Raw genomic sequence first — 23,931 nt, forward strand, 5'->3', positions numbered from 1 at the left:
TGCATATTGAAGGAAATGCAATTATTTAAAAAATGAACATTTATAAGTAATTATTTCTTACTATTAAAATGATTGGATCCGTGCTACTAAATGGCAGCCTGACCACCATGGTATAGTGAGATGTGTTATATAAAATTGGCTCTCACCAAGACAATAATTACTAAAAGTATAACCTGACAAATAGCTAAAGGCCCACAGTTCCAAACACACAAATCTCTAGCTACTCATCTCTAAGTAATACTAATGGCAATTGTGCCACTAAAATCACACACACGTTTAATTGAAAACAGACTGCTTACTATGAAGATACTTCAAATGAGAAAATATTACACATTGATTTTTTTCAGATGTCTCTGCATTACCGGGTACAGAATCTCTAATACCCCAAATAGAGCTGGTGGGTTCAAAGTGTAAACCTGTCATTTGAATCTAGTGCCTCAGAATTTGGGTGACCCATATGTGATAATTTAGAGAGATGGGATTTTCGGAGTTTAGCTGTTAGAGCCAGATTTTTAAAGGAAATCAATGGGAATTAGGTGTCTAAATACCTTTAAAAATCTTACCCTTAACACTTTCTGGAAATCTCACATTTAAGGATCTCACATTAGACACCAAACTTGAGGTACTCAGAATCACTCGTTCTTTTGAAAATCTTGACCCGTTTGTTTAAATATCATTCTCTTTATAACCCCTAACCACAGAGAAGTATAGGGCTGCAGTATTTGACAGTTGTAAATTATAATAGTGTTTACATGTGGAATACAAATTCGCTCAAGTGCAGCAAATGAAAATTGGAAAGTATAAAGTTAATTATTTCCTAAATAGAATGTAGTATAAGTGGTAAAGCCTTACTGTCTTTGATACAGTATTCAGAGGTGCTTCAACCTCCTCTGCAAACACTAGCTAATTAATCTTAACTGCACCCCTGCAAGATAACAATTGTCTCCACTGTACAGACGGCAAAAGTGAGACTGAAAGGTTAAAAGTGAAAGTGACTTGCCTATGATCAAAGAGGGAGTCTGTATCCGAAGTAGCACTGAGAAGTTTCTTGTTCCCAATCCTAAACTCAAACCACTATTCTAGTGCTATTTATGTACGTTCATTAGCAGTACTATTATTCTTTTAAGATTTTTATTTTGCAATCTCAGACAGCAATGACATATTAGACCTTTTTAACAAATGTGTAAATTGACTATATCACTTTTTCTGCCATTCTGATTCCTTTTTTGTCACTAAATATGCCATTGCAAATTCAAATGGAATGTTTTAAGCATAGTGCATTTCTTAGAACATATTCAGTCTTAAGACAATCTTTTAAGTCTATCTTAAGTATACTATATGTGGTTCTTCATGGCTCTACACTTTGTTTAATCATTTATACCTGTGCAAAGTGGGTGTGAACCCTGGTGTAAAATGCAATCAAATCAGAATTTTAAACAAGCTTTCCACAGGTGTAAATGACTATACTATGTGCAGGGTAATAGAGAATCTGGTGCCTAGAGTTATATGGGATGTGGTTTACTGGGAGGTAAAGATACTGTCTGAGTGAGCATCAAAGAAATGCCTCTAAATAAATGTCAATTTATATTATTGGGCAGGTGTTGTAAGAGTTATTAGTTACTGATACTTCAGAACACATCAAGCATGTTAGGATAGAATAAAGTAGCAAATTGTCAAAGAGCCAATGGCACATTCTCCAGCTCATATATGTTAACCACAGCTGACACTTAAGAGAAAGCAGCTCAAAGAATTGGGCTTGCAGACAGAGTTGTCTGTGCAGATACCACTTTATACTAATATTCATGCCTATGATGTTCTACTCAGGACATCCAGAACTGTGAGCCACTGTGCTGCTACTCTGCCAAACTCTCCTATTGAGGCAGGAGATTTGACTGTCAGTCAGCTCTCTGCCACCCCAGTCTGACTACCTCACCCACAAACTCCTTGAGATTCTGACAGTCTTTACCTTGCCTTCAAGGCAACAGTTAGTGAACCCTAGTTCCCGAGTTCCCCAGAGATATCTCTCTGTAGTGTCCCTCACAGAAATTGTTACATTTGCTGCCTCCAAAGAGACAATGTACATGTTAGGTTAGCTGCAGATTCATAGTTCACTTCAACAAAGCAGCACTCACACCGTTTATAATAAAACTAAGAATAAGTTTATTTATTAAGAACAGAGATTTAAGTGATACTAAGCAAGAGCGGGAAAAAGACAGGTATGGTTACAAACAAATACAAAATAAAACGTCTTTTCTGGTGTCTAAAGTTTAACAGATTACAATCCTGGCCTCAAGCAATTTCTCACCTATAATCAGTTCCCAGAGACTTCAGCCCACATGGTTGAATGATCCAGCTTTCACTGACTCCAACAGCTCTGGCCTCTTCTGTCAGAATGTCACAATGCCTACACTCTTTCTCACATGGTATTTTTGTTACAGCAATAATGCAGACTATTGTAAGGGACCAGTGTAGTCTGGACAAATTGCTTGTGATGTGGGCAGCATCTAATTGCATGGAAGCTTAAACCAGCAATCGATGTAGGTACCTAATGACCTTCACCACTGAGCTCTTTAAGGAGAATGCCATTTTTAACCTCGGACATTGTAATTAGTTGCCCAAATTCCCCATCCTAGTGCTCATTTTAGTACTGAGGTATCAAACTGCTTTCTTATTTAAATCTGCCTTAGTTAACCCAGCTTCCTTCAAACAGAGTGATGATTAGCCCAAGCAACTCATTGGTGGGGTGTGGAGAGAAAAGTCAGTGACAGAGACAGAGCGAGAAAAGAATCTGCTAAAGTTAGCAATTCATGCATGTTATTTTGATTACTCATGAAATACAGAACAGGTTCTGGTTCTATTTCTGGTTCTGTTGCTGACTTGCCTTGTGACTCTGGTCATGTCACTGAAATCTTCAGTGCCTCAGTTTCACCATCTGTAAATGGGGATAATACTCATCCTCTTACAGCAGCATTAACATTGGTAAATCACATAAAGGTACTGAAATGAAAGGTGCTATAGAAGCACAAAGTGTTGTTAAATCCCCCAAAATTTCATTTTACTATAAACAAAAATAAAAAGGTTTAGTTGATGGAGGAGAAAACTTGACTAAGCTTAAAATAAATCACTAGCTCGATTTCAACCAAAATTTGTATTTTAAAACAAACAACTCCACTCAGGCTGAGAGTTTATATGTCAAAATTCAGCCCCACATCAATGTTAAGCATTCAGGGTCAGATCCTGAAACAGGAACTATATGGGTGAAACCCCACACCTGCATGGAGCCCTGTTGATTTCAAGGATGTGTCTTTGGGTTATAAATCCCTAATTCAGTGGTTTTCAACCTTTTTTCATTTGTGGACCCCTAAAATATTTCAAATGGAGGTGTGGGCCCCTTTGGAAATCTTTGACATAGTCTGCAGACCCCCAAGGGACCGTGGACCACAGGTTGAAAACCTTAATTTAACAGAGGTTTATAATGGAAACAATGACACAACTTTTATTGTGGTATCACAGCGAGGCACTGACATGGTAAAAAACAAACCAGAGTACACTGAAAAGGTACGTAAGAAGGGAAAATACTAACTTGACGAGATCCTTCAACAGGAGCATTCCACCTTATCTACAGTGGCTCATAACTGCTGTCTGACTCACTTAATTCTATTGTAGGCAAACTGAATTGCATTACTGACGTCATTACTTTCCCTGCTTTAGGAGATGTATTAAAATCAATAGCTTCTATTCATTCAAACCAGCCTGCATCACAATCACCAGGCTAATAATTAATAAAGAGAGGAGAGCAGCCAAGCTGGTGCATTTCTTCATGTCTGTTTCTCTTGTCTTTCATCTCAGGTCCTAGCTGTGCTAACTCAGCAAGCAGTGTGTAGTCCATTTGTAGTCTGGTTTAACATGTCAAGCTCGCATTCCTTGTGAAGTCAATGGTTCAAACAAACAAAAAAAACCCCACCAGATAAGGCTATAAGGGACATCCATGAGAGCAAATCATTCTTCTCAAGGGAAAAATAAAGCCCTTATTAATATTTATATTCTAGTAGCACCCAAAATGTGCTAGGCACCTAGACAAGCAGACAGGCACTACAATGCTAAAGGAGAGGTCTAGTCCCAAAGAGCTTACAATCTAAAGAGACAAAGGGTGGTGTAGTGTTGCAACATACGAGCAAAGTGATCAGGGTAATACTACCCCTCAGCAGTTTCATTTTTGCAATCCTGTCAGATGCTAAGGGGCTGTCCATAAATTACGTAATGCATTAGGGGTGAGGGGCTTCCTCCATTTCTTACATTTGACAAGGGGGTGGGTCTTGAAAATCCCCAAAAAATGTGTTCTGTAATTTATGGATAGTCCGTAGCTAGTGTCAACTCCCAGCTAAGCCCAGGGAGAAGGTTTGAGGTGAACTTTGTTATTTTAGTGTTAATCTCTGTTAATAAAACTAGGATCCAGGAAAAGGGCAAGGTTGAATTCAACAGACTGTGTAGGCTGTGTCTGAGAGCAGGCTGGGAAAAGCATCTGCCTTCCTCCTGTAGTCCTAAGGCAGGCAAAACGCCCATTGGCAGGAGGGAGAGTTTTTCCTATGTCAGGGGCACGCCCAGAGTCTATGATTATCGACTCCGGCTAATTCCATTTCCTGTGTTCTGATGCGCCTCATGTCAGGGCTAGTGCTTTCGTAGCAACTGGGGTCCATTGTGTCTTAATGCTGGACCATCTGTTTCATCCAAATGCGGTCAGCTGCTGCTAGCACCAGAGGTCAAAATAGCCCTAAGATACGGACATGGTGTTTTGTGCAAATTCTTCAGAGCTGTCTTTCTGAGTTTTTAGATGAGTTTTGCAAACCCCCGCACATGACAAAATGGCAACATACCATGGTGCAGAGCACATCTCTCTCTGATACTAGGTAGTCTGAAGACTACAGGTAATATTTGTGGCATAGCTGTCTCTCTTTAAAAAGCACTCAGTGTTTGTGGTGGTGATCTCGCTACAGTGTAGTGCAATTGGGATTTTTATAATTACTTTTGTAATAACACGATTGATTGTGCAAACCCAGGGGAAATCCAACCCATTTTATCTTAAAGCGAGCCCCTGGTTGGCTCTCTGCTAGGATTAGTGGGGAAATTGCAGTGAGAGTTGTCATGTTTAGTTTACCGTCAGTGGGTTTCTTTTTGGTGCTTTGTTTTTGCATCCCTGATACTTTTCACTTAAAAAACAACAAAAAACGTCCTCTTAAAGCCCCTCTACTTCAGTGCCTGTTGTGACAGGAACTAACAACCTTGTCTGCACTATTCTTTCCCCCCTTAAAATCTCCCATTGCTGCAGCTCCACTGATGTTAATAACGAAGGAAGCGCTCGGATGGACGGGCTGCTAGTAGTTTAACCGTTGTGGCGTTTAAACCTGCTGTGGGGAGGCCTAGATGACCTGGTGCTAAAAATGCCAGTGCCTGGTCTATACTAGTGCTCCCACCAATGCTACCACTGGTGGTGTGGCACTAATTCTAGTGCAACAGTGGGAGAGTTCAAGTAAAATACCAGCAGAGACCCAGCCTTAAAGAGCTCTCATCGGGCTATTGCTATTAGCCAGCCGCAAGGCACTGAAGACTCTCACTTGCCTCATATTTACATGTCGTCTTGAGGCTCAAAGTCACACAAGAACTTCCTTTTTTTTTGGCACTTCTCCCTGAGAAGCCACTGTTCGAGCCACTACTGTAATGGCAGCCGATGTGGCAGGGTTAATAGGGCCAGAGATAGACTAGCAGGTAGTTTTGCAAAACCAGAACCAGGCAGTTTGGATCCACGTTCTACTTTCCTTGAATCACCAGCATTAAGGGAGAGGTGGGGAATTTAGATTTGAAAAACAATATAAATACGGTCCGCCTCTTGTCTTAGTAATTTAAAGACCCTGGTCCTGCAATGAGTAAGGTCCCTGCCCCATGTGGAACCAATGGCAGTCTGCCTGTCTGGAGCTCATTGTAGGATTGGGGCCTGAATAGTGATCCAACCCCTGCCCCAGCCACGCTGGGGGAACATATTTATTGCCCTGCTATGGTCTAAGTCCCTACGTTGCTGTTTCCCTACCTCTTGAATCACAAACAACTGGAGGATACTAATAATGAAGCTGCGCACTTACAATATATCGAGCTTTACATTAGCAGACATTCCCCCAGCAAGGGAAGCAAGTTGATTTTATTGTGACTATTCACAGATGGAGTAGCTGACATAAAGCATGGCAGAAAGCAAGGGCTTTTCCTGGCTGAGCAGCTTGGCCTGCTCTTGCGCAGGGAAGTGGACAGGTTTTCTTTTCCGGAACAGTGTCTGTCTGCACCAGCTAGCTCAGGGCTGGAAGCCCAAGCCTCCTTCAGTGCCGGAGACAACGGTTTCCTAATTCGCTCCACGGTCCGCAGGCCAGCGCTCAGCACTGGGCGGGGCTATGGAAGCCAGCTCTCACAAGTGCGGAGTATAGTCGGTTTTTTGACAGCCCCACTGGGACGAGGGAAACATAGGAAGCGTGGCATTGAAACCCCAGTCATTCCCAACTGAGAGCAGGAGACAGAGAATCAAAGGTAAAAGGGGCTAGAATTCATTAGTGAACTATATCCTTCTAGTCAACTACTGAACCATCCTAAAGAATTCTATAGCAGGGATTAGAAAAAAGTCTTATTAAATGCAGTAGGTGATTCAAAAAATTCTACAGGACGGTTATCATTTTCTACTACATTCTATAGAACTCCACCAGAAGAGTTATTTGAGGGTCCATTTGAACTCTCTGGGGGATATTAACACTCAGCGTTCTCCCAGAATCCGTGGGATGCCAGGGCTAACATAGCACTTGGCCTCATCTATCCGCACTGGCTGTAGCCCCTTGTGGTTCCCCTTCTGGCCCCGCACAATGGGATTCAAATGGAGCCAGGCTACCATGTGCTCTCCCTGGCCACTACTGTTTATAAGGCCACTTGAGCCTTGTCTTCACTAGGAAGAAGGCTGGATTTTTACCACATATTAGCTGACACATGGTAACTCCTAGTATGAACAAGGCAGTTGTAGTTTTCACATGTGTTAGCTGGTTGAGGCAAACTCCAGGCTCCCCTTGCCCTGCCCCAGTCTTTACATCAACCTATTAATACATGTTAAAACTGCAAGCTGTCTAGGATTTTACCTCGTGTTAGTTATCAGGGTGGTAAAAACCACCCTTTTTCCTAGTGTGGACATACCTTGGGAAGAAGCCCAGAAGAAAAGAAATAGAGCCCCAGGCTTTGTTATCTTTCCTGGCAATCTCCACAGGGCCAGATGGAGAATATGCATCCCTGCCCCCAACCCTTTCATCTCTGCCTCCAACCCATCCCCTCCTCATCCCACAGGGCAGATCCCAGAGCACCCTCTATGGAGTTTGCAGGGGGAGAGAGTGGTAGAGGGGAAGGTGTCTTGGAGGTAACTGAGCCCCACTTCTGCACAGGATGGGGAGGAGAGATGTGCAGAGGGTCCCTTCCATTCATGGAAGCGACAGGGAGGAAAATAAACCCACCTTCCAACATTACTCAGGCAAACTCAAAATTGGCTTCAGTGTAAAAAAAATTTGAGTAAGGCCCCGATGATTTTGCCTTTTGATGCTTTTATTGCTGTTGAGTTTCTCTTTTTTAGATTCATTCTGTACCAGTTCCTTTGAACCTGTTTGTCACACGCGCTCAGACTGCCTCTCCTCCCGCCAAGCAAAATACATGGGGCCGGGAACATGGGAAGACTCCAAGTTTCAGCTCCTGGCATGGTCCTTAAAGCATCCTCTCTGGTGGGAGAGGTTTGAGGCTGCAGGTTTTGGTGGCTTCTCCACATCCCAACCCCGTGAATGTAGGGGATTTATGAGGAAGGGGTTTCCCTTCCATGTTGTAACAAGAGGCCCTCATCAGAGGTGGCTGCTGCCTCCTCTGCTCTTTGGCATTACAGTCCCTTTCAGCGGACTGCTACCATGGGGTGGGTCCCCTTGATGCTGAGCAATACAGCTCCAGAAGGAACCCAGGGGGAGATTCTACACTACCACCCGATTTTCATGCACAAATACTGGGGCCCTCAAAAAGAGCAGCTTCCCCTGAAATACCCCATCCCCTGAACTGTGAACTCAGTCTGCACAGAGCTCCCATAGAGGGGTGTTGGCATGGGGCAAAGGTAAGGGTGGTGCTGTGAAACCAGCAACCCCTTTCTGCCAGAGAGGGGCAGACCCATATGTAGAAGGGGCCCATAGGGGCACAATCCACCCCTTTTGATAAGATCAAAAGCGTTTAAAGGACAGACAAGACAGTTAATGAGGGTGTCAATGAGGTTTGCATTATGAATAATTCAGCAAATGTATCCATAAGGTAAAGAAGATTTGTGCCTGTAAATACCTAGACCGATAGTGCTGATTTGATTGCTGTTTTAGTCAATTTACCCTAATGAAGAAGAGTGTTGCAGTACAAACACCACTTGCTAATAAGCATGTGGTTGCAGCAGTAAATGTTAGCTCATAAGAATGCAGGCTGGAAGAATTGACTCAGACTGGTTGGCAATGCAGACATTCTGCTTAATGGCGTATGGCTTGGCAATCCAGTTAGAACTCACTGAATGAGAGTTTGCTTTCTGCTGCAAGTTATTGGTGTTGACACTGAAAGAGGCTCTCCTGAGCTTTCAGGTTTTATAATGAAAAGATGCTCAGATGGCAGGATTTTACTCCTGGCTGTTATCTTTCCTATTGGCTCTGGATGAAGAGAAGTCTCTTAAGGCCTACAGCTTTATATACCCAATATATACAGTATGCTGATCTGCCTTATTTGGAGGTAGGGGATTCTGCCAGTCAGAAATGATCAAAGCACAACACAGAGCAAAGCAAACCTTCCCAGACTGTTACTTTAACGTGTAATAGCAGGCTATAAGAAATTAGCAGAGCAGACCAGAAATGAGCTATTTGTCGCTGCTTCGTATAGTGTTTTACGTCCAAGAGATTTTTTTTCCCTAGGCTTTCAAGTAGGACAAAAGGGAAGCTTTTAAATCTGCAAAGAAACAGTGTACTGATATAGTTTAATTCAAGTGCTTATCTGAAACGCTTCCAGATATTTCAATATCGTAACTGCAGTTATCAAAAGTTAGTGCATTTCAGTACTTTGAGACTTCCTTCCTTAATGATTCTTAAAAGGATTATAAAAAATCTGATGCTGTGTAGAACTTCATGGCTGAGACTTAGTTTCTCCTAAATTCTATCATTGCTATTACTATTAGCTGAAATCACTATGGGGCCTATGAAACACAGTGGAGAAGTTCTGATTCCATCCAGGAAAAGCCAGGTGTAGACCTACAAACACAACATAGATATACTAGACAGCTAATTAGTGTCTGTATATATATCACTTGAATATAATTTCATCGGGACTTTCATTATAGTAACAACATAAAACACTTTGTGGACAAGGCCACTGTCTCCACCTAGGAGATCATTGCAACATTAGTATGTAACAAATTTGTATGTAATTCTCTTGAGTATGAAAGGGACTACATAAAGCCATATTCAGTCATAGCCCCCTTAAAATTCTCAGCCACAGAAGGACCTGCTCCTAACATTAGGAGCATGCTCACTGTGTCCCCATGGACATTCCCAAAAACCCATTTGCAATATACTGTGTTTGGGCTGGACAGAATCACAGACCCCATCCCAGACAAGGAGGTAGATCCAGGCGGCCAGGAGATACCAAAGCCGGCATTTTGTTTTGGTTAGAAAGGGGATACTTGCACCTTGGAATGAAGAGCAGCCTATGCAGCTACAACTCACAGCTTAGGGGCTTTGGCCAGCCCAAAACAAATACACTCTAACATTCAGAAATGTTAAGGCCAGAAGGGAACATTAGATCTGACCTCCTGTATAACACAGGCCACACAATTTCACCCAGTTATCTCTGTATAAACCCTATAACTTGACTAAAGTATTTCTTCCAGAAAAGACATCCAGTCTTTGTCTGAAAACATGAAGGGATGAAGAAACCACCACTTCGCTTGGTACTTTGTTCCAATGGTTAATCACCCTCACGGTTAAAAATGTGCTCCTTGTTTCCAGTCTGAATTTGTCTGGCTTTAACTTCCAGCCACTGGTTCTTGTTTATGCCTTTCTCTGCTGATATCAGAAAAAACAATAAGGAGTCCTTGTGGCACTCTTCTCCTGGTGAAGGTGCTTTATACTGTGGTCAAGTCACCCCTCCATCCTCTTTTTGATGAGCTCCCCAGATTGAACTCTCACTGGGCGGCATTTTTTCCAGCCCTCAGATCTTTTTTGTGGCTCTTCTCTTCACCCTCTCCAACTTCTGTTCAAGTCATTGTGCAATCCTTTGCTCATAGGGTATCCCAGTAAGTTCTGTGACCTTGAATCAGTCTCGTGTATTTTACCTTCAGGTAATGATGGGCCTGTCTGCAAGTTGGGATCAAGATCCAAACATTGCTACAAATTGAAGATATTGTCTCAGGGGTTTCATTCAGCCCGAGAGAGAAAGTCAGCCAGTGAGGGCAAGATTCTGCCATCCTTACTCATGCTGAATAGCACCTTCCTCTGTAGTCAATAGGACTCTTCCTGGAGCAAGGTGCCACTCATGAATAAGAGTTGCACAGTCTGACTCTCAGGTTGAATCCAAACTTCCTCAGAGTCTTACAGGGTGGCTCAGATCCAAACTTTAGGCCCAACTGTACTTTCCCAGTCTATAACTGAATATCCCTATAGCCTCTTTGGCTTCAGCATAGGCTATAGCATGAAAGCAGCAAGGCATTCGGAAAAGAGAAAACAAAACTTAACTAGAGCTGGAGGCAGTGCTTGTTGACTTTAAAAATTACTTAGCTAATTATTCCTCCCCCCCCAGAAGTCTGCCAAAGCATATGGTTTGGAAATCCAAACTGTGCATGGGGCGGGGGGGGGGGAGAAAAAAAAATCAATATTTATCCAGCAGAAAGTTAACTAATAGGGCACAGAAAAAGTTGCTCCTTCATGGAGAACCAAATTTTTGTCCTGTAAAGGAACTAAGCTCTCTTGGGCAACAGGAAGTCAAAATTAGTCTCTGTGAAGATTTATAAACCATTGAAAAGGAAGACTTTTGCAGAAATATTAAACACAGCCACTTCGGCAACTAAATCCAACTATAGTGTTATAAAAAGGAAATGAAATCAGTTACTATTATTCACCGATTTTCTTACTAAACCTTTGTGTTTCCAAAAAACCAACCCAATCCTTTGAAAGATAGTCTTAAAACGATTCACATGCAGAATCTATGTATTTTGAGCAATTAATTGTTTTTCTACTGTTAACAGCACTTTTGATTATTAAGGCAGGGGAAAATTGAAGCCTACCTCCTGGATTCTACTCCCTCCTCTGCCACTGGTATGAAGTACAATCTTGAGCCAAGTCACTTTGGCCAAGCAGTTCAAAAGTGGCCTTTGATTTTGAATGGCTTCATTTTCGAGTACCCAACTTGGGAACCTTCTAGTTTGATGCCCAAAACTGAGGAACAGAGCATGAGTGGTCACTTTTGAAAATATAACCATTCTGTGTTTCAATCTGCCTCTCTGTAAAATGGGCATAGCAGTATTTACTTACCCAGAGGGGATTTTTTGAGGCTGAGGGCTTGTTTACATGAGAACTGCATCTGGTTTAAATCTGTCCTTTAGATTAAACTATCTAAAACCCTGTGTGGACACCCTTATTTCAGTTTAAGAGTCTCTTTTTCAGTATAGGTTAAGTTAATTAGGAACAAGCATAAACTAAACCAAAATAAGCCACTCTTAAGCTAAAATACAGTTGTCCACAGGAGAGATTGCACCAGTTTGAAAACCGATTCAGTTAAAACGGTGCAACTTACCTGTGCAGAGCAGGCTTTAGTTACTATTTCAATATGAATAAAAGGCGTGGAGAGCTGTGGACTGAGTGAGTTGTACAAAGACCACCAGAAGATTCATTTGAAGAGCGAGAGAGACAAACACCCAGTTCAGATTTTAAAAGTTATCTGAAGACTAGGAGCCCACTTCAGCACTCACAGCAGTGCAAATAAACAAAGAGACTATGCTTCACAGCGCAGAGGGCACGGACTCTCCCAACTGCAATACAGGCAACCCTGGCATTGTGGATTACAAAATAGGACCTCATCAAGTGAAGTGATGAGCTCCTGTGAGGTGCTGAGTCACCTCAACCCCTCTTGCTTCAATAGATACCAAGGGTGCTCAGCACTCTGCATGGCTGGGCCTCAAGTCAGGCAGGAGGTGGCGGTGGCTGGGGATATAAAACAGCCTCTATTTATACAAAAATAGTTTGATAAACAGCAACAATGGGCGAAGAGAAGTGCAGAAAAAAATACCTGAAGGTATAACTGGATTTAAGAGCCAGCTGTGTATACATTTATAATAGCAATACTTTTCCACCCTGGGGATACCAAAGCACTTCAACTAGGCATCACCTCCCCCACACCATACAAGTGTGGCAATTTCTGGGGTGGAACATGGCATCTATTCTGAGCCAAGAACAGCGTTCAAAAGTCTGTGACAAGGAAAAATTACATAAACAACATAACTTAGATGTACACAGTGTTCTTACACAAATTACTGGGCTCAGTACAGGGGTAACTGGATGAAATTCTATGGCCTGTGTTATACAGGAAGTCAGACTAAATGAGCTAATGGTCTCTTCTGGCCTTAAAACCAAGGAGTCTATAAGCCCAAAGGAGCCCAGATGGCTCTAAAGACGGGGCTAACAACAGGGTGGGACATTACAGGACATTGTTCCTGAGCCTGATGGGAAAACTTGGAGGCAATGGCCTCTATGGTGGGTCTGAGTTGCAGCATGCCTGGGCTGTGTTTGCCTATGTGCAGAAGCAACAATCACTACGTGTACCAGCTTCAGCAGCAGGTCCAGCTAATGTCTCAGAGAGAAACCAGTGAGTGGAAGTACTATGTAAGGCAGTGCAAGGAGCCCTGAGCAGCCTCCATGCTCCTGAGAAACAATGACCTGGTAAGGGAGCAGCGGGGAGAAGAAAGCAGGATATGGGACAAAGTGAATGGAGGGCAGCCAAAAAATGGAGGGTCCACTGTGGTTGAATACAAATGGGAAGTAGACAGCAAAACCACGGCATAGGGAGGCAGTGGGAGACAGAGAACCATAGGAAGAAGGAGCATGAGAAAAATTGGCTCTGGGCAGAGGGCATGGGGACAAGAAGGACACACAGGGCAGGCCTACAGGACTTGCTTCTGCAGCTTGTGCCAGGCAGACATGGTAAATCCTGGCAGAAGCACCGTACAAGCTACAGACCGTAGCTGTAATAAGTCAGTGTGTTTCCTACCACGTTAGTATCCGAGAGGGTGCTATATATTGCTGAACTTATAGGCCATTATGGCTGTCTCTCTGAGAAAGCAGAGTGGTGATTTTTGGTAAATGACTTTCTAACAGCAGTTACTATATTTACAGGAATAATTTCACCCATCACCGAAATGCAGGCCTGGTGGAACACAGTAGCTGTTCCATGTCACACAGCAACATTTTAGTTCAGGAGCCCATTCCTGAGAGAAGACCTGGAGGTTCTCAGCAGTTTGAGGATCAAACCCTGGGACAACAAGGAAAGAAGAAGATTATGTCTGATCCTCAGCTGGTGGATTCAGTCTAGCTTCAGTGAAGTCAATGGAGCCATGCTGACTTACACCAGTTGAGGCACTGTCCCGTCATTTCCAACAGAAACTGAAGGGGGAATTCAGATAGAATGTAATTACCTAGCCTGGAATCTGGCCCACACAGAGTAGCGACAACTTCTTTAATGACCAGGGCCAGAACCTCAATTTTAACTCCCATCCCAAAAGACAAAATTTCTTCAAGTGTGGGAGGGGTGATTTTTTAAATCTAATTTACTTAGATTGTGTAGAGAGTTCTTTTCAGGTCACTATTGCTAGAGGGAAAATTTGAGGAAATTCTGAATTTAGATCAACCAAAAAATAAAATGAATGCTGGGTTATGTTTATTAAATAAGCCATGTGGTGTTATTAAATAGGCTGTCTAAAGAAAAAGTTTATTTTGGATATGTAGAAGAAAACACAATTGCCTTGTCTCCTGAGCACATTTAAGGACACTATCATGTTAAAATTCATATTTATAAAAAGATTTCCAACAACACCTTAGATCACTAAACCTAGTTGCCAACACTCACAATTTTATCATAAGCCTCGTGACTTGTGGTGTTTTTCTGGAAGTCTGAGCTTTTAGAATTGAGATTGCATGAGAATCTCAGCTTTTACACACACAGTTGTGGGAAAGAGCTTTAAATTACAACCTGAGGCTCAGAAACTAGAAGCCTGACTCATGAGTTTTGAGCACCTGGGGTTGGCAACACTGCGCAGTTTTAAAAATGTCATTAGCCATCATTGGTGCTCTTTGCTTACTCTCAGGCTGGACATCAGAACTAGTATAGTTAATTTCACTTTTGTTTATACTCAGTTTCATTTGCAGAGTCCCATATGCAGGATGCTGCAATCTTTGGGTTTGCAAGAGAACACTATCCCTTTTAAAAAATAAACTGTTTCAGGAAGAGGTTTTTAAGTGACGGGTTTTGTAAAAACTTGTTTTTACAAAACTTAAATTTTGGGCCTAAGCTGATCCAGCAGTGTCCACTTAAAATATTTTCTTCTTAGGCTCAGTAAGGATGCCGCAGCAGGCAAATCTGAGTGAAGCTGACCAAGCAAGAATGCTCATGCCTGGATAGCGGTCCAATTTCTAGGAGCAGTTCTTTATTTTATGGAAAACAAACTCATGTTCTGTCCATTTAAGGCTCAGACACATTACTAAGCTTCAGCCAGTCACATATATCAGTATAAAATATGGCATACGTGGAGCAAAGACACCTCCTGGCCATCTCCAGTCTTACAGGGTCATGAGCACACGATATTGAATCGCACCCCATGAGATGATCAAAGACACAACATCATAATGTTCAGATGCAGCATTTATTAATCCTCTTCACCACCTGGTGCATGGTGTACCAAATCCATAGCCAGCTACATATGCTCGGTTATCACTTAGCTCCATTCTGTGGCTGCTAGGAATTTTCACAGTGACTACATGGATGAAAACACCTGCTGCAAAAGCACAGGCCTCTACCTCTTGAGCTAAGAGAGAGAGAGACTCTCTATTAGCAGAACTGGATCTAGGAAACATAGCTGAGCAGTTCTTTTTCCATCCACTGGAAGGCAGCGGTCCACAAAATATATTCTCAGGCACTGACTAGTGTGTATTGCAGTTGTAGTTAGAGGTCCCAAATGAGATCAGTGCCCCATTGCATTAGGTGCTTTGCAAATACACAGTAAGAGTGTACAATCTAAATAGACAGGGCAGATAAAGGGAGTAGTATTGTTCCCATTTTACAATTAGGGAAACCAACACAGAGGCATTAAGGGTGGGATTTGTAGAAATGCTCAGTGTTGGTTTAACTCTGCTCTCATGAAAGTGAATTGTAAAACTCCCAGTGAGTTCCATGGGAGCAGTTAGGCCAACACTGAGCACTTCTGAAATTCCCCCTCTAAATGACTTTCCCCAGGTCACAGAGGAAATCTATAGCACAGCTTCCAGTTGAACTACAATTTCTTGAATCCCAATCTGACTCCTAGAGAAGGCTGATCCTATCGTTTTAATAGGAGCTCCCCTAAACTTTAGTGCGAGTACATGTTTCTTCTCTTTTGCAGACCCAAAAAGCAAACTAAGCTTTGTATGCAAGAATGTGGTTTCAAGTTGTGCTACACCTTCTCTGAAAAGGGCTGGTATTAGCCGAAGTTGATGCTGTTGAAGTTTGTTGTTGAACCCTGCTGAAGTCTATCTTGTCTCAATACCACACCATTACAATGAGCTTCTTCTCCTATTTGGACCCCAGGAGGATCCAGTGGGGTGCCACATGGAATGCCATGCACTCCAGGATCCTGCGCACCAAACCTGTGGAGTCAATGCTGGAGGGGACGGGCACCACCACCTCTCATGGGACCAAGCTGGCCCAGGTGCTCACTACAATGGACCTGGTTTCCCTCGGAGTTGGAAGCTGCGTTGGCACTGGAATGTACGTAGTGTCTGGGCTGGTTGCTAAGGAGATGGCTGGGCCTGGGGTCATTGTTTCCTTCATCATTGCAGCAGTTGCCTCCATTTTGTCAGGTGAGTCATTCAGATCAGTTGTAAGAGATAAAAATAAATGGTGGCTTCTACTTAGGACCTTATCCTGTAACCCTTACTCCTGTGTGTAGTCCCATTGAAGTCAGTCAGGGAGAGCTGATCCCCTAATTTAATGGTGCATGTTTTGCCTTCCGCATTAAGGATGCAATTATTTTTAACAGAGGGTCTAAGCTTGCAAGGTGCTGAGCATAGATAACTCTCACTGAAACCACTGGCAAATGAGGGCATTCATCTCACTTTGTAGGATCAGGTCACCAAGAGATAAAGATCCAGATTGTCAGAATTCATGTGGGGGGAGAACCCTTTCCATGCATTTGTCGTACAGTTGCTAGGAGCGTGGGCCCATCTCGGCAACTGCACAAGCCTATGGGTTGTTTGGTATGTGTCTGCATGCCCATTTATCTCAGGTATGCATGCAAATTAGGCATACACCTCTGAAAATCTGACCAAAAACATCCATTGTCTCCCCATGTGTGGGACAAGAACCACATGAAAATAAATACTAACCCTTATGTTTAGGCTTTTTCTGTAACAAAAGCAGACTTTCAAGCTGAAAGTATTTTAGAGTGGCTGAAGAGCTAGGGGAATTGCTAGGAAGAGATCGTCTCATCTAATCTCTAGGTTGCTGGGGTACATTCTGAATAAGATGGTAGTGACCAACCTTAATTCCCTTTAGATACGTGGCTGGTGGCCTGTATGTACAGTAGACTTGAAGTCCTCAGCCATTACATTTAAAAGACCAGCTGGAATTTTACATGTCATAATTCATAAACCAAGCACCGACTAATGACAAAGCAGAAACAAACCCATAATAAGTCATTTAAACACTTCCAAAGAAGGCTGGATACTTCCAAGGAGGAAGAGAACGAAGTGAATGAATCCAGCCAAGTATATGGATTGATCTGTGCTTTCCACATGATCTCATTATTTTTGGCATTTGTCCTTGTCTGTTCAGTACCACTGAACTGTAAAGATGTTTTAACACTTGCTGTTAAGAGAAGTCTCTGCATTAAATAGCAGAATCGGATATTGATGGGTTTGTTTTTATATGGGTGTTGCGTTAAAAATGGCAAGAAGGGGCAAAGGCTTATTGTATTTACAGTTACTGTCATATTAAAGTGATCTCACTGAGCTTTTAAAACTAAAGCCTTAGAAAATATAGTAATAGCTTTATTCTCTTCCATTACAACTACACATTGAGTTAAGTTTTCCTCTTCCTTATAAGACTGCAGCTCCCACTGGAGGCCATGGGTATTACACCAATGTTAGAGAAAGAACTTCACCCTATGTTGTCAGGCATTCCTGGAACCATTATAGAGGAATAGCAGATTTGAGTTCTGGTTTCTTAACATTACAGCAAAGTTTTACTCTCTGTCACCCTGGTTAAAATCCACAATAACAGATTTACTGCTGATTTACACCAGGGTATGTAAATTACACTTGAACTCACAGGCCTCTACAGCCTTACTTCCATGTCTAGCTCTAGATGAGGACTCACAGCTGTGAACCCTGACTAGAGATAGCATCTAAATTTGGGCCAGATGGAGGGGACTAAATCCTTTTCAGGAGTGGGGCTTTGGCTGCACCTCTCTCAGTATTTCTTTGGGGAGCTGCCCAAGCTAACCATACTCAGCATGCCAGCTTTGGAGAGTCTCTTTTTTAGACACACAGAGCATATGGAGAGCCTGGGTGCCTAACTTGGGGTGATGAATGCCAACAAGCATTGGGTACCTAAAAGCTAGGCATTGCAATACTTAAGTCCCCCTTGGGAGTCTAACTCAAGCAGGCAACAATTATGCACACTTAGCAGATACAATTCCATCTTGCAGGGGGGAGTGTTGTGGACACATGCACATACCCCAGCCCCCCAAAATAAGAACCACAAATTGAACTCTTATTGGTCATGGAAATGTAACAACAATATCAGTATTAAATTGTGTGTGTGGATTTACTGTTCGTGAAGGGTGTCAGCTTGGCAGGCCTGAACACGGAAGGACAGCCACATGGGTACTTCCTGCAATATCCCCCATCACTGTGTCTGCCAATGTATATCAGTCCTCACCAGCACTACCCCTGTAAGTGCCCTTTTTCCTTAGTTTTCATACTTCATCCATTCCTTGGCCTTAATACGGAGACTAACAAGCAGGCCCTGTAGGGAACAGATTTTCAAATGCCTTATATCAGGGGTGGGCAAACTTTTTGGTTCGAGGGCCACATCAGGGTTGTGAAACTGTATGGAGGGCCGGGTAGGGAAGGCTGTGCCTCCCCAAACAGTCTGGCCCCCACCCCCTCCCATTTCCTACCCCCTGACTGCCCCCCTTGGAGCCCCTGACCCATCCAACCCCACCCTGATCCTTGTCCCCTGAACGTCACCTCCTGGGACCCTCCACCCCAATCGCTGATTGTCCCGACACCTATCTACACCCCTGCCAGGCCCCCTGGGACTCCCACATCTATCCAACCACCCTGTTCCCAGTCCCCTGACCACCACCACCCAGAACCTCTGCCCCATCCAACCGTCCCCTGCTCCCTGACTGCCCCCTGGAACCCTCTGCCCATTATCCAATCCCCCCACTCCCTTACCATGTCACTCAGAGCAGCAAGACTGGCAGCCGCACTGCCTGGCCAGAGCCAGTCACGCTGCCCGCACCATGGCGCAGCTGTGGGGAAGGGGGGACAGCAGAGGAGGGGCCAGGGGCTAGCCTCCCCAGCCAGGAGGCCAAGGGCCAGGCAAGACGGTCCCATGGGCCAGATGTGGCCTGCAGCCCATAGTTTGCCCACCGCTGCCTTATATCCATAGTTGAAGCTAGATTTTTCAAGAGCTCAGCACCCACCCTGCTGACCTCTTTTGAAAGTCTAGCCTTAAGGCCCTTTGCTGTGAAGATATTTGTGACTCTGTCCCACTAGAAACTGCACTGAAGTCAGCCATTTCATTTCACATATACCATCAATGCAGATTTCATTTCTATTATCTCCCTGTCTGCTGACAAAAAGTTACAAGATACTAACGTGAATAAAAACTTTCCATTCAAGTGCAGTGCTTTCTGGAAGTTAGCATTTCTCCTTCCCTTAAAAATGGAAGGCGGAGACCAAATAAATAAATAAATAAATAAATGGTGGGATTCCAGAACAAATATAAAACTAGACATGATTAAATGCAGGCTTTTTGCTTGGAAGATCTGAATGTTTATCGGAGATCAAACAAGACTCCAATTCCCCCAACCACAACAAAACAACAAGCTTACTACCTATTTTTCTCAGAGATAGCAGCTAGAATTTGACATTTTTATTATTTCCTGACGTCCACATTTTCTTCGGACTTGTTCAATTATGCTGCCTCAGCCACAGTAAACTTAAAAGCCTGGAGAGCTTGAAATAAGTCTGTTTGGAGAGTGAAAGTAATGCTTGCTTCAAAGTGGGTTTTCTCCCCTAGGTACAAGAGTGCAGCATCTTGCAACTTTCTGGGGGATTATGTCTTAACCTTAATATTACTTGCATGTAGTCTGCCATATTTGCTGTTCTTCTTGAGTTGCTTTTGTAGCCCTGGGAAAACATTTTCTTAATATGAATATATTTTGATAGTCTCTTCAGCCATTTCCTTGTTTGATTGTTGACAGTTCTGTTATTTATAACAGCAACACAAACTTGGAAAGTAAAACTGCATCAGGGCAAAGAAGCTAGAAAGGGCTGTACATGTAGCTGGTTATTTTGGTTCAGTTTTCACTTAACATTTAGCAGTGCTCTAAATGTACAAGGTACTGCACTCAGACATTTGTGTTTAATTTTCAGTGAACTATTTATATTCCTATCCTTTATTAACTGAATCCAATATCAGTTGTTCCATTATTTTATCTAGAATTGATGTCAGGTTAAATGGGCTATAGTTACCTCGGTGATCTTGCTTGCCCTTTTTGAATATTACCACTCCTCCAGTCTTCTGGAACTCTGAATAAATCTTGGAATATTGGGAAAGTTATCAGTAGGTCAGAACTCTTGGCTAACTCTTTTAGGACTCTTTGGCACAAGTTGTCTGGACATGTTGATTTTAAAATGTTTAATGTAGGTGTCTAACACCCTCCTTGGTTACCAGTTGACTGGCATGTACTTAATCATCCTCATATGATACAAATACAACATTCCTGCTTCTTTCCAAATGCAGAACAGAAACATTAAACACTGCTGTCTTTTCTGCATCATTAATTGTCATTTCAATCCAATACAAGGCCTATACCATTGCTAGGATTTTTATTACCAATATACATAAGCTTTCTTCTTGTCCTTAGCCATACTAACCATAGATTCCTCCCCCCCCCGATGTCTTTAGCTTCCCTTAACAACTTTCTATGCTTAACTTGAAATTTATATCAACTGCTATATAACAAAGGGGGAAAATAGAGATTACTTTTTTCTAATTGCTGCCTTCACTTCACTACTGAATCAAGATAGGGTTTAAGCCAAAGTTGTCCTTTGTGATTTAGAAATTGTGGCTTTTTGACCATCTACAACTCTTTAAAGAGCTGCCAATTTTTGTTCATTTTCTGTTGAAATTTTTCCTCTGCTTTGAGAGGTTAACCCTTTTTGATGCACCAAATATATTACTGTTGGAACTGACTGTTCTTTGCCCTTATTGAATGTCATGAGGTCATGATCACTGGTCCTTAAGCAGCCACTATCTTTATTCATCATAAGGTCTAAAATAGTTACCTCATGTTGGGTGTAAAACCTTTTATGCTAGAAAATTATACTTTTAAAAACCTGATATTTTACTATGGGCTGTATGAGGGCCCCAGCATATGTCTCCTAAACTGAAGCCCCCCCCAATAACAGTATCTTTCCACACCTTATGGACAGATGTCTAAGTAGTAACTTATCCTGTTCTCCAGCTTGATTAGATGATCTGTAGCAAACTGCCATCAGTACTCCTCCTGGGCTTTGTTAGTCAGTACATTGATCCATATGCATTCAAGATCCTGCACTTTTGAGTTATCAGAAACTCTAGAAGAGGTACTCTAATGCAGAGTGCCCCCACCACACACACCCCGTATGCACTCTATCCTTCCTGGACTGGTTATAACCAATGATTTTAACATTTCAATCATGCAAATTGTCCCACCAGGTTTAAGTAATGCCAGTCATCTCAGATTTCTTCTCAGTGAAATGGTCCACTCTTCTTGCTTGTTACCAAGTCTCCTAGCAGTGGTGAATAAGCAACTGAAACATTTCACATTCTGTCACATTGAATCAGTTTGTCTGGAACATGCTGAGTTTGAACTGCATTTGTCTTCTTCACACCCTCCATGGGTATTGTTAGTTTAATACCCTTCTGGCTGCCCCTGCTACTCTCCCTCTGAGAAGATTACCCACCCCCTACTTACAAGGTGCAGGTTAAAAAAAAAAAAAAAAAAGCCTTCTCTCCCATTGGAAAAGGGCCTAATGCACCACAAAACCAAAACCTTCTGCTTTACGCCAGTCATACAGCCAATGGTTCATCTCCAGTATTTTCTGCTTTCCTCTCTTGTTCATGGGACTGGAAGGATCTCTGAAAATATCTCATGGAACTTTCCTCTTCTTTGGCGCCCTTCTAAAGTCCCTGAATTCTTCCATAATCAGTGTAGTTCCACTTGATACAAAGTCATTGGTTCAGCTTCAAAGTGGTAGAATCTGAACTTTTCCAAAGGCGGAGGCTGGTCAGATCAGATACAAGGGATTTGGTTGAGGTCTCTCTAGATAGAGGACTGATTTGGTTTTGAACCCAGTCCCATCTAGCAGAATTCCTAATGTTCATGGGTGACAGATAAATAATAGTAATATTTTGCCCATATAGAGCAGTATTATCCAGGGACCTCAAGGCACTTCCCAAATATGGTATGTGCTAGTGAAGTGGATCAGCTGGCTCAGCAATGAAATTCTATGATTCTAGTATTTCATCCTCTAGTCAGCAGGCTGCTCCCTGCTGGGTTTTGAGTGTATTTGTTTCCAACAGATGCTAAATGGCTTCCTATAACCAACAGTAACTCAAGTTACAAGCCAGTCCTGCGACAAAAGGTGCAGGTTCTCCCTCACTAAAATAAATCGCACCCCTGCAAGGCCTATTTTTCATCAATGCAGCGCACCTACACTAGGCATCTATATTAGCGCAGCGGCACTTGTGCAACAATCCCTAGTGTAGACAACCCCTTAGTTTGCAAAGCCTGCTAGAGCAAATGGTTCAGCCTTTTGCTTATACAAAAGACGACCCCACAAAAGACGACCCCACACTGACTGGAGTGTACATTAGAAGTAAATGTATCACCACCTGTGTTACTGTGGATTTAAACCAGAGGGACAGAGTAGAACTTGGTTCTAATGATGCTAAGAAGCCGGAACCCAGGTCTGTTATTCCTCTCTGGTGGTTCTAGGAACACCTTACAATGTAGGGTGAAACTTCTCTCTGTTACACTGGTGTAACTCCTGTGAACTTGAGTGGAGAATATAAGGGAGAGTAGAATTTAGCTCAGAGTTCAGTTGCACTTGGAGAATAATTGGGGTATTTTTGTTTCGTTTTTTAAGGCCTTAGTTTTTAAAAAACTGAGTGAGATTTAATTGTATCTGCAGTCACTGTGCCATATTAAAGTCTTTCCTCCACTATGCAGGTTCCTACCCAATACCCCCATAAAAGCAAACCCATCATAAAGTTGCATCATGCAAAGACTTCTAACAGCCAGTGTTGGCTCAACACAGCTGGGTACTCTGCTGCATTCAGAAGTAAGGAAGAGTTTCATACTTCCAAGTGCCACTTAGGCTGTATCATGCTTTACCTGCAGCTGTTAGAGCCAGTTATCTGACGGATCTGCATTGGTATTAATATGCCTAGCAACACTTGTCCTGTCTTTGCAGGATGGAGATCTCTTTGATGCATTTCTTATTTATAGAGTTCCCTCTTGGGAATCAGAGTGCAGTGACCATTTGGATAGGAGTAAGTTAGGAGTTGCTCGAATGGATCCTTACAGCAGGATTTAAGTGTTTAGCCAGCCATATGTACCAGGATTGCACTTGCTTGCTAAAAGACATACCAATTACAAAACAAATATGGTAGCATAAATACTTCAGTGCTTTCTCCATCGCTGCTGGCAATAAATTCATACTGAACCATGAGTGTCTGTGGCTGGTCTTCCCATTTGTCAAGAGGAGTAACTGTCAGGTGAGCAAAAGCAGAAGTTCTAAAAGCGTTCACATGTCCAGCACTGTCCAAAACATCGCTTTCTTCATATCAAAAGTAGTCAGCGCCTGGCCTCAGAGCTAACGAGTTTGTCTTAGGCTTTCTGTACACTGGAAAAATTAGTGCTCACATCACAGCCATCAGCAGCAATAGTGCAGTTGCACTGAGGTCAGCAACCAGATAAATACTGGTGTATACACAGGGTGTAGATTTTTTGCCACTGTCTCATGGAAGCCAGGAACCTCTTCTACTCCTAGGGCTCTCACCAATGTTAACATGGGATCTGCTGAACCAGTAATAGGTTCCACGGGATTCATGTGTATATAAAATCCGCTAGTATGGACACCACCAGAAAGTGTGTGCACACACCCCTTAACTAGCGCCAACAGAGGCTACCACCTTCTAATAAGCAAGGTTCTGAACTTTAAATAGAAATTAGGAGCCTAATTCCTTTTGAGCATTCAGCTCTCAGCATCCATACCACTTAAAATCAGGTAAGTCTCAGTTATGATGCATCTTTTGTCATGCAGAGTGGTGGGATAGCTG

At 42.7% G+C, this 23,931-nt stretch overlaps 1 protein-coding gene across 2 annotated transcripts in view; it reads left to right on the plus strand.

The window, feature by feature from the left end:
- SLC7A14 (solute carrier family 7 member 14) overlaps positions 1 to 23,931 on the plus strand; it is a 63,041-nt gene that overhangs the window by 9,058 nt on the left and 30,052 nt on the right. The window contains exon 2 of one of the 2 annotated variants that reach the window (XM_084638892.1): positions 15,898 to 16,169. In XM_084638892.1, coding sequence (XP_084495018.1) covers positions 15,929 to 16,169 — 241 coding nt within the window. In that variant the 5' untranslated portion in view covers positions 15,898 to 15,928. Of the gene's footprint in view, positions 1 to 15,712; positions 16,170 to 23,931 lie in introns of both variants that reach the window. The other variant, XM_084638891.1, reaches the window with a different exon arrangement.

This window comes from Lepidochelys olivacea (genome assembly GCF_965140295.1).
Source record: "Lepidochelys olivacea isolate rLepOli2 genome assembly, chromosome: 9".
NCBI lineage: Eukaryota > Metazoa > Chordata > Testudines > Cheloniidae > Lepidochelys > Lepidochelys olivacea.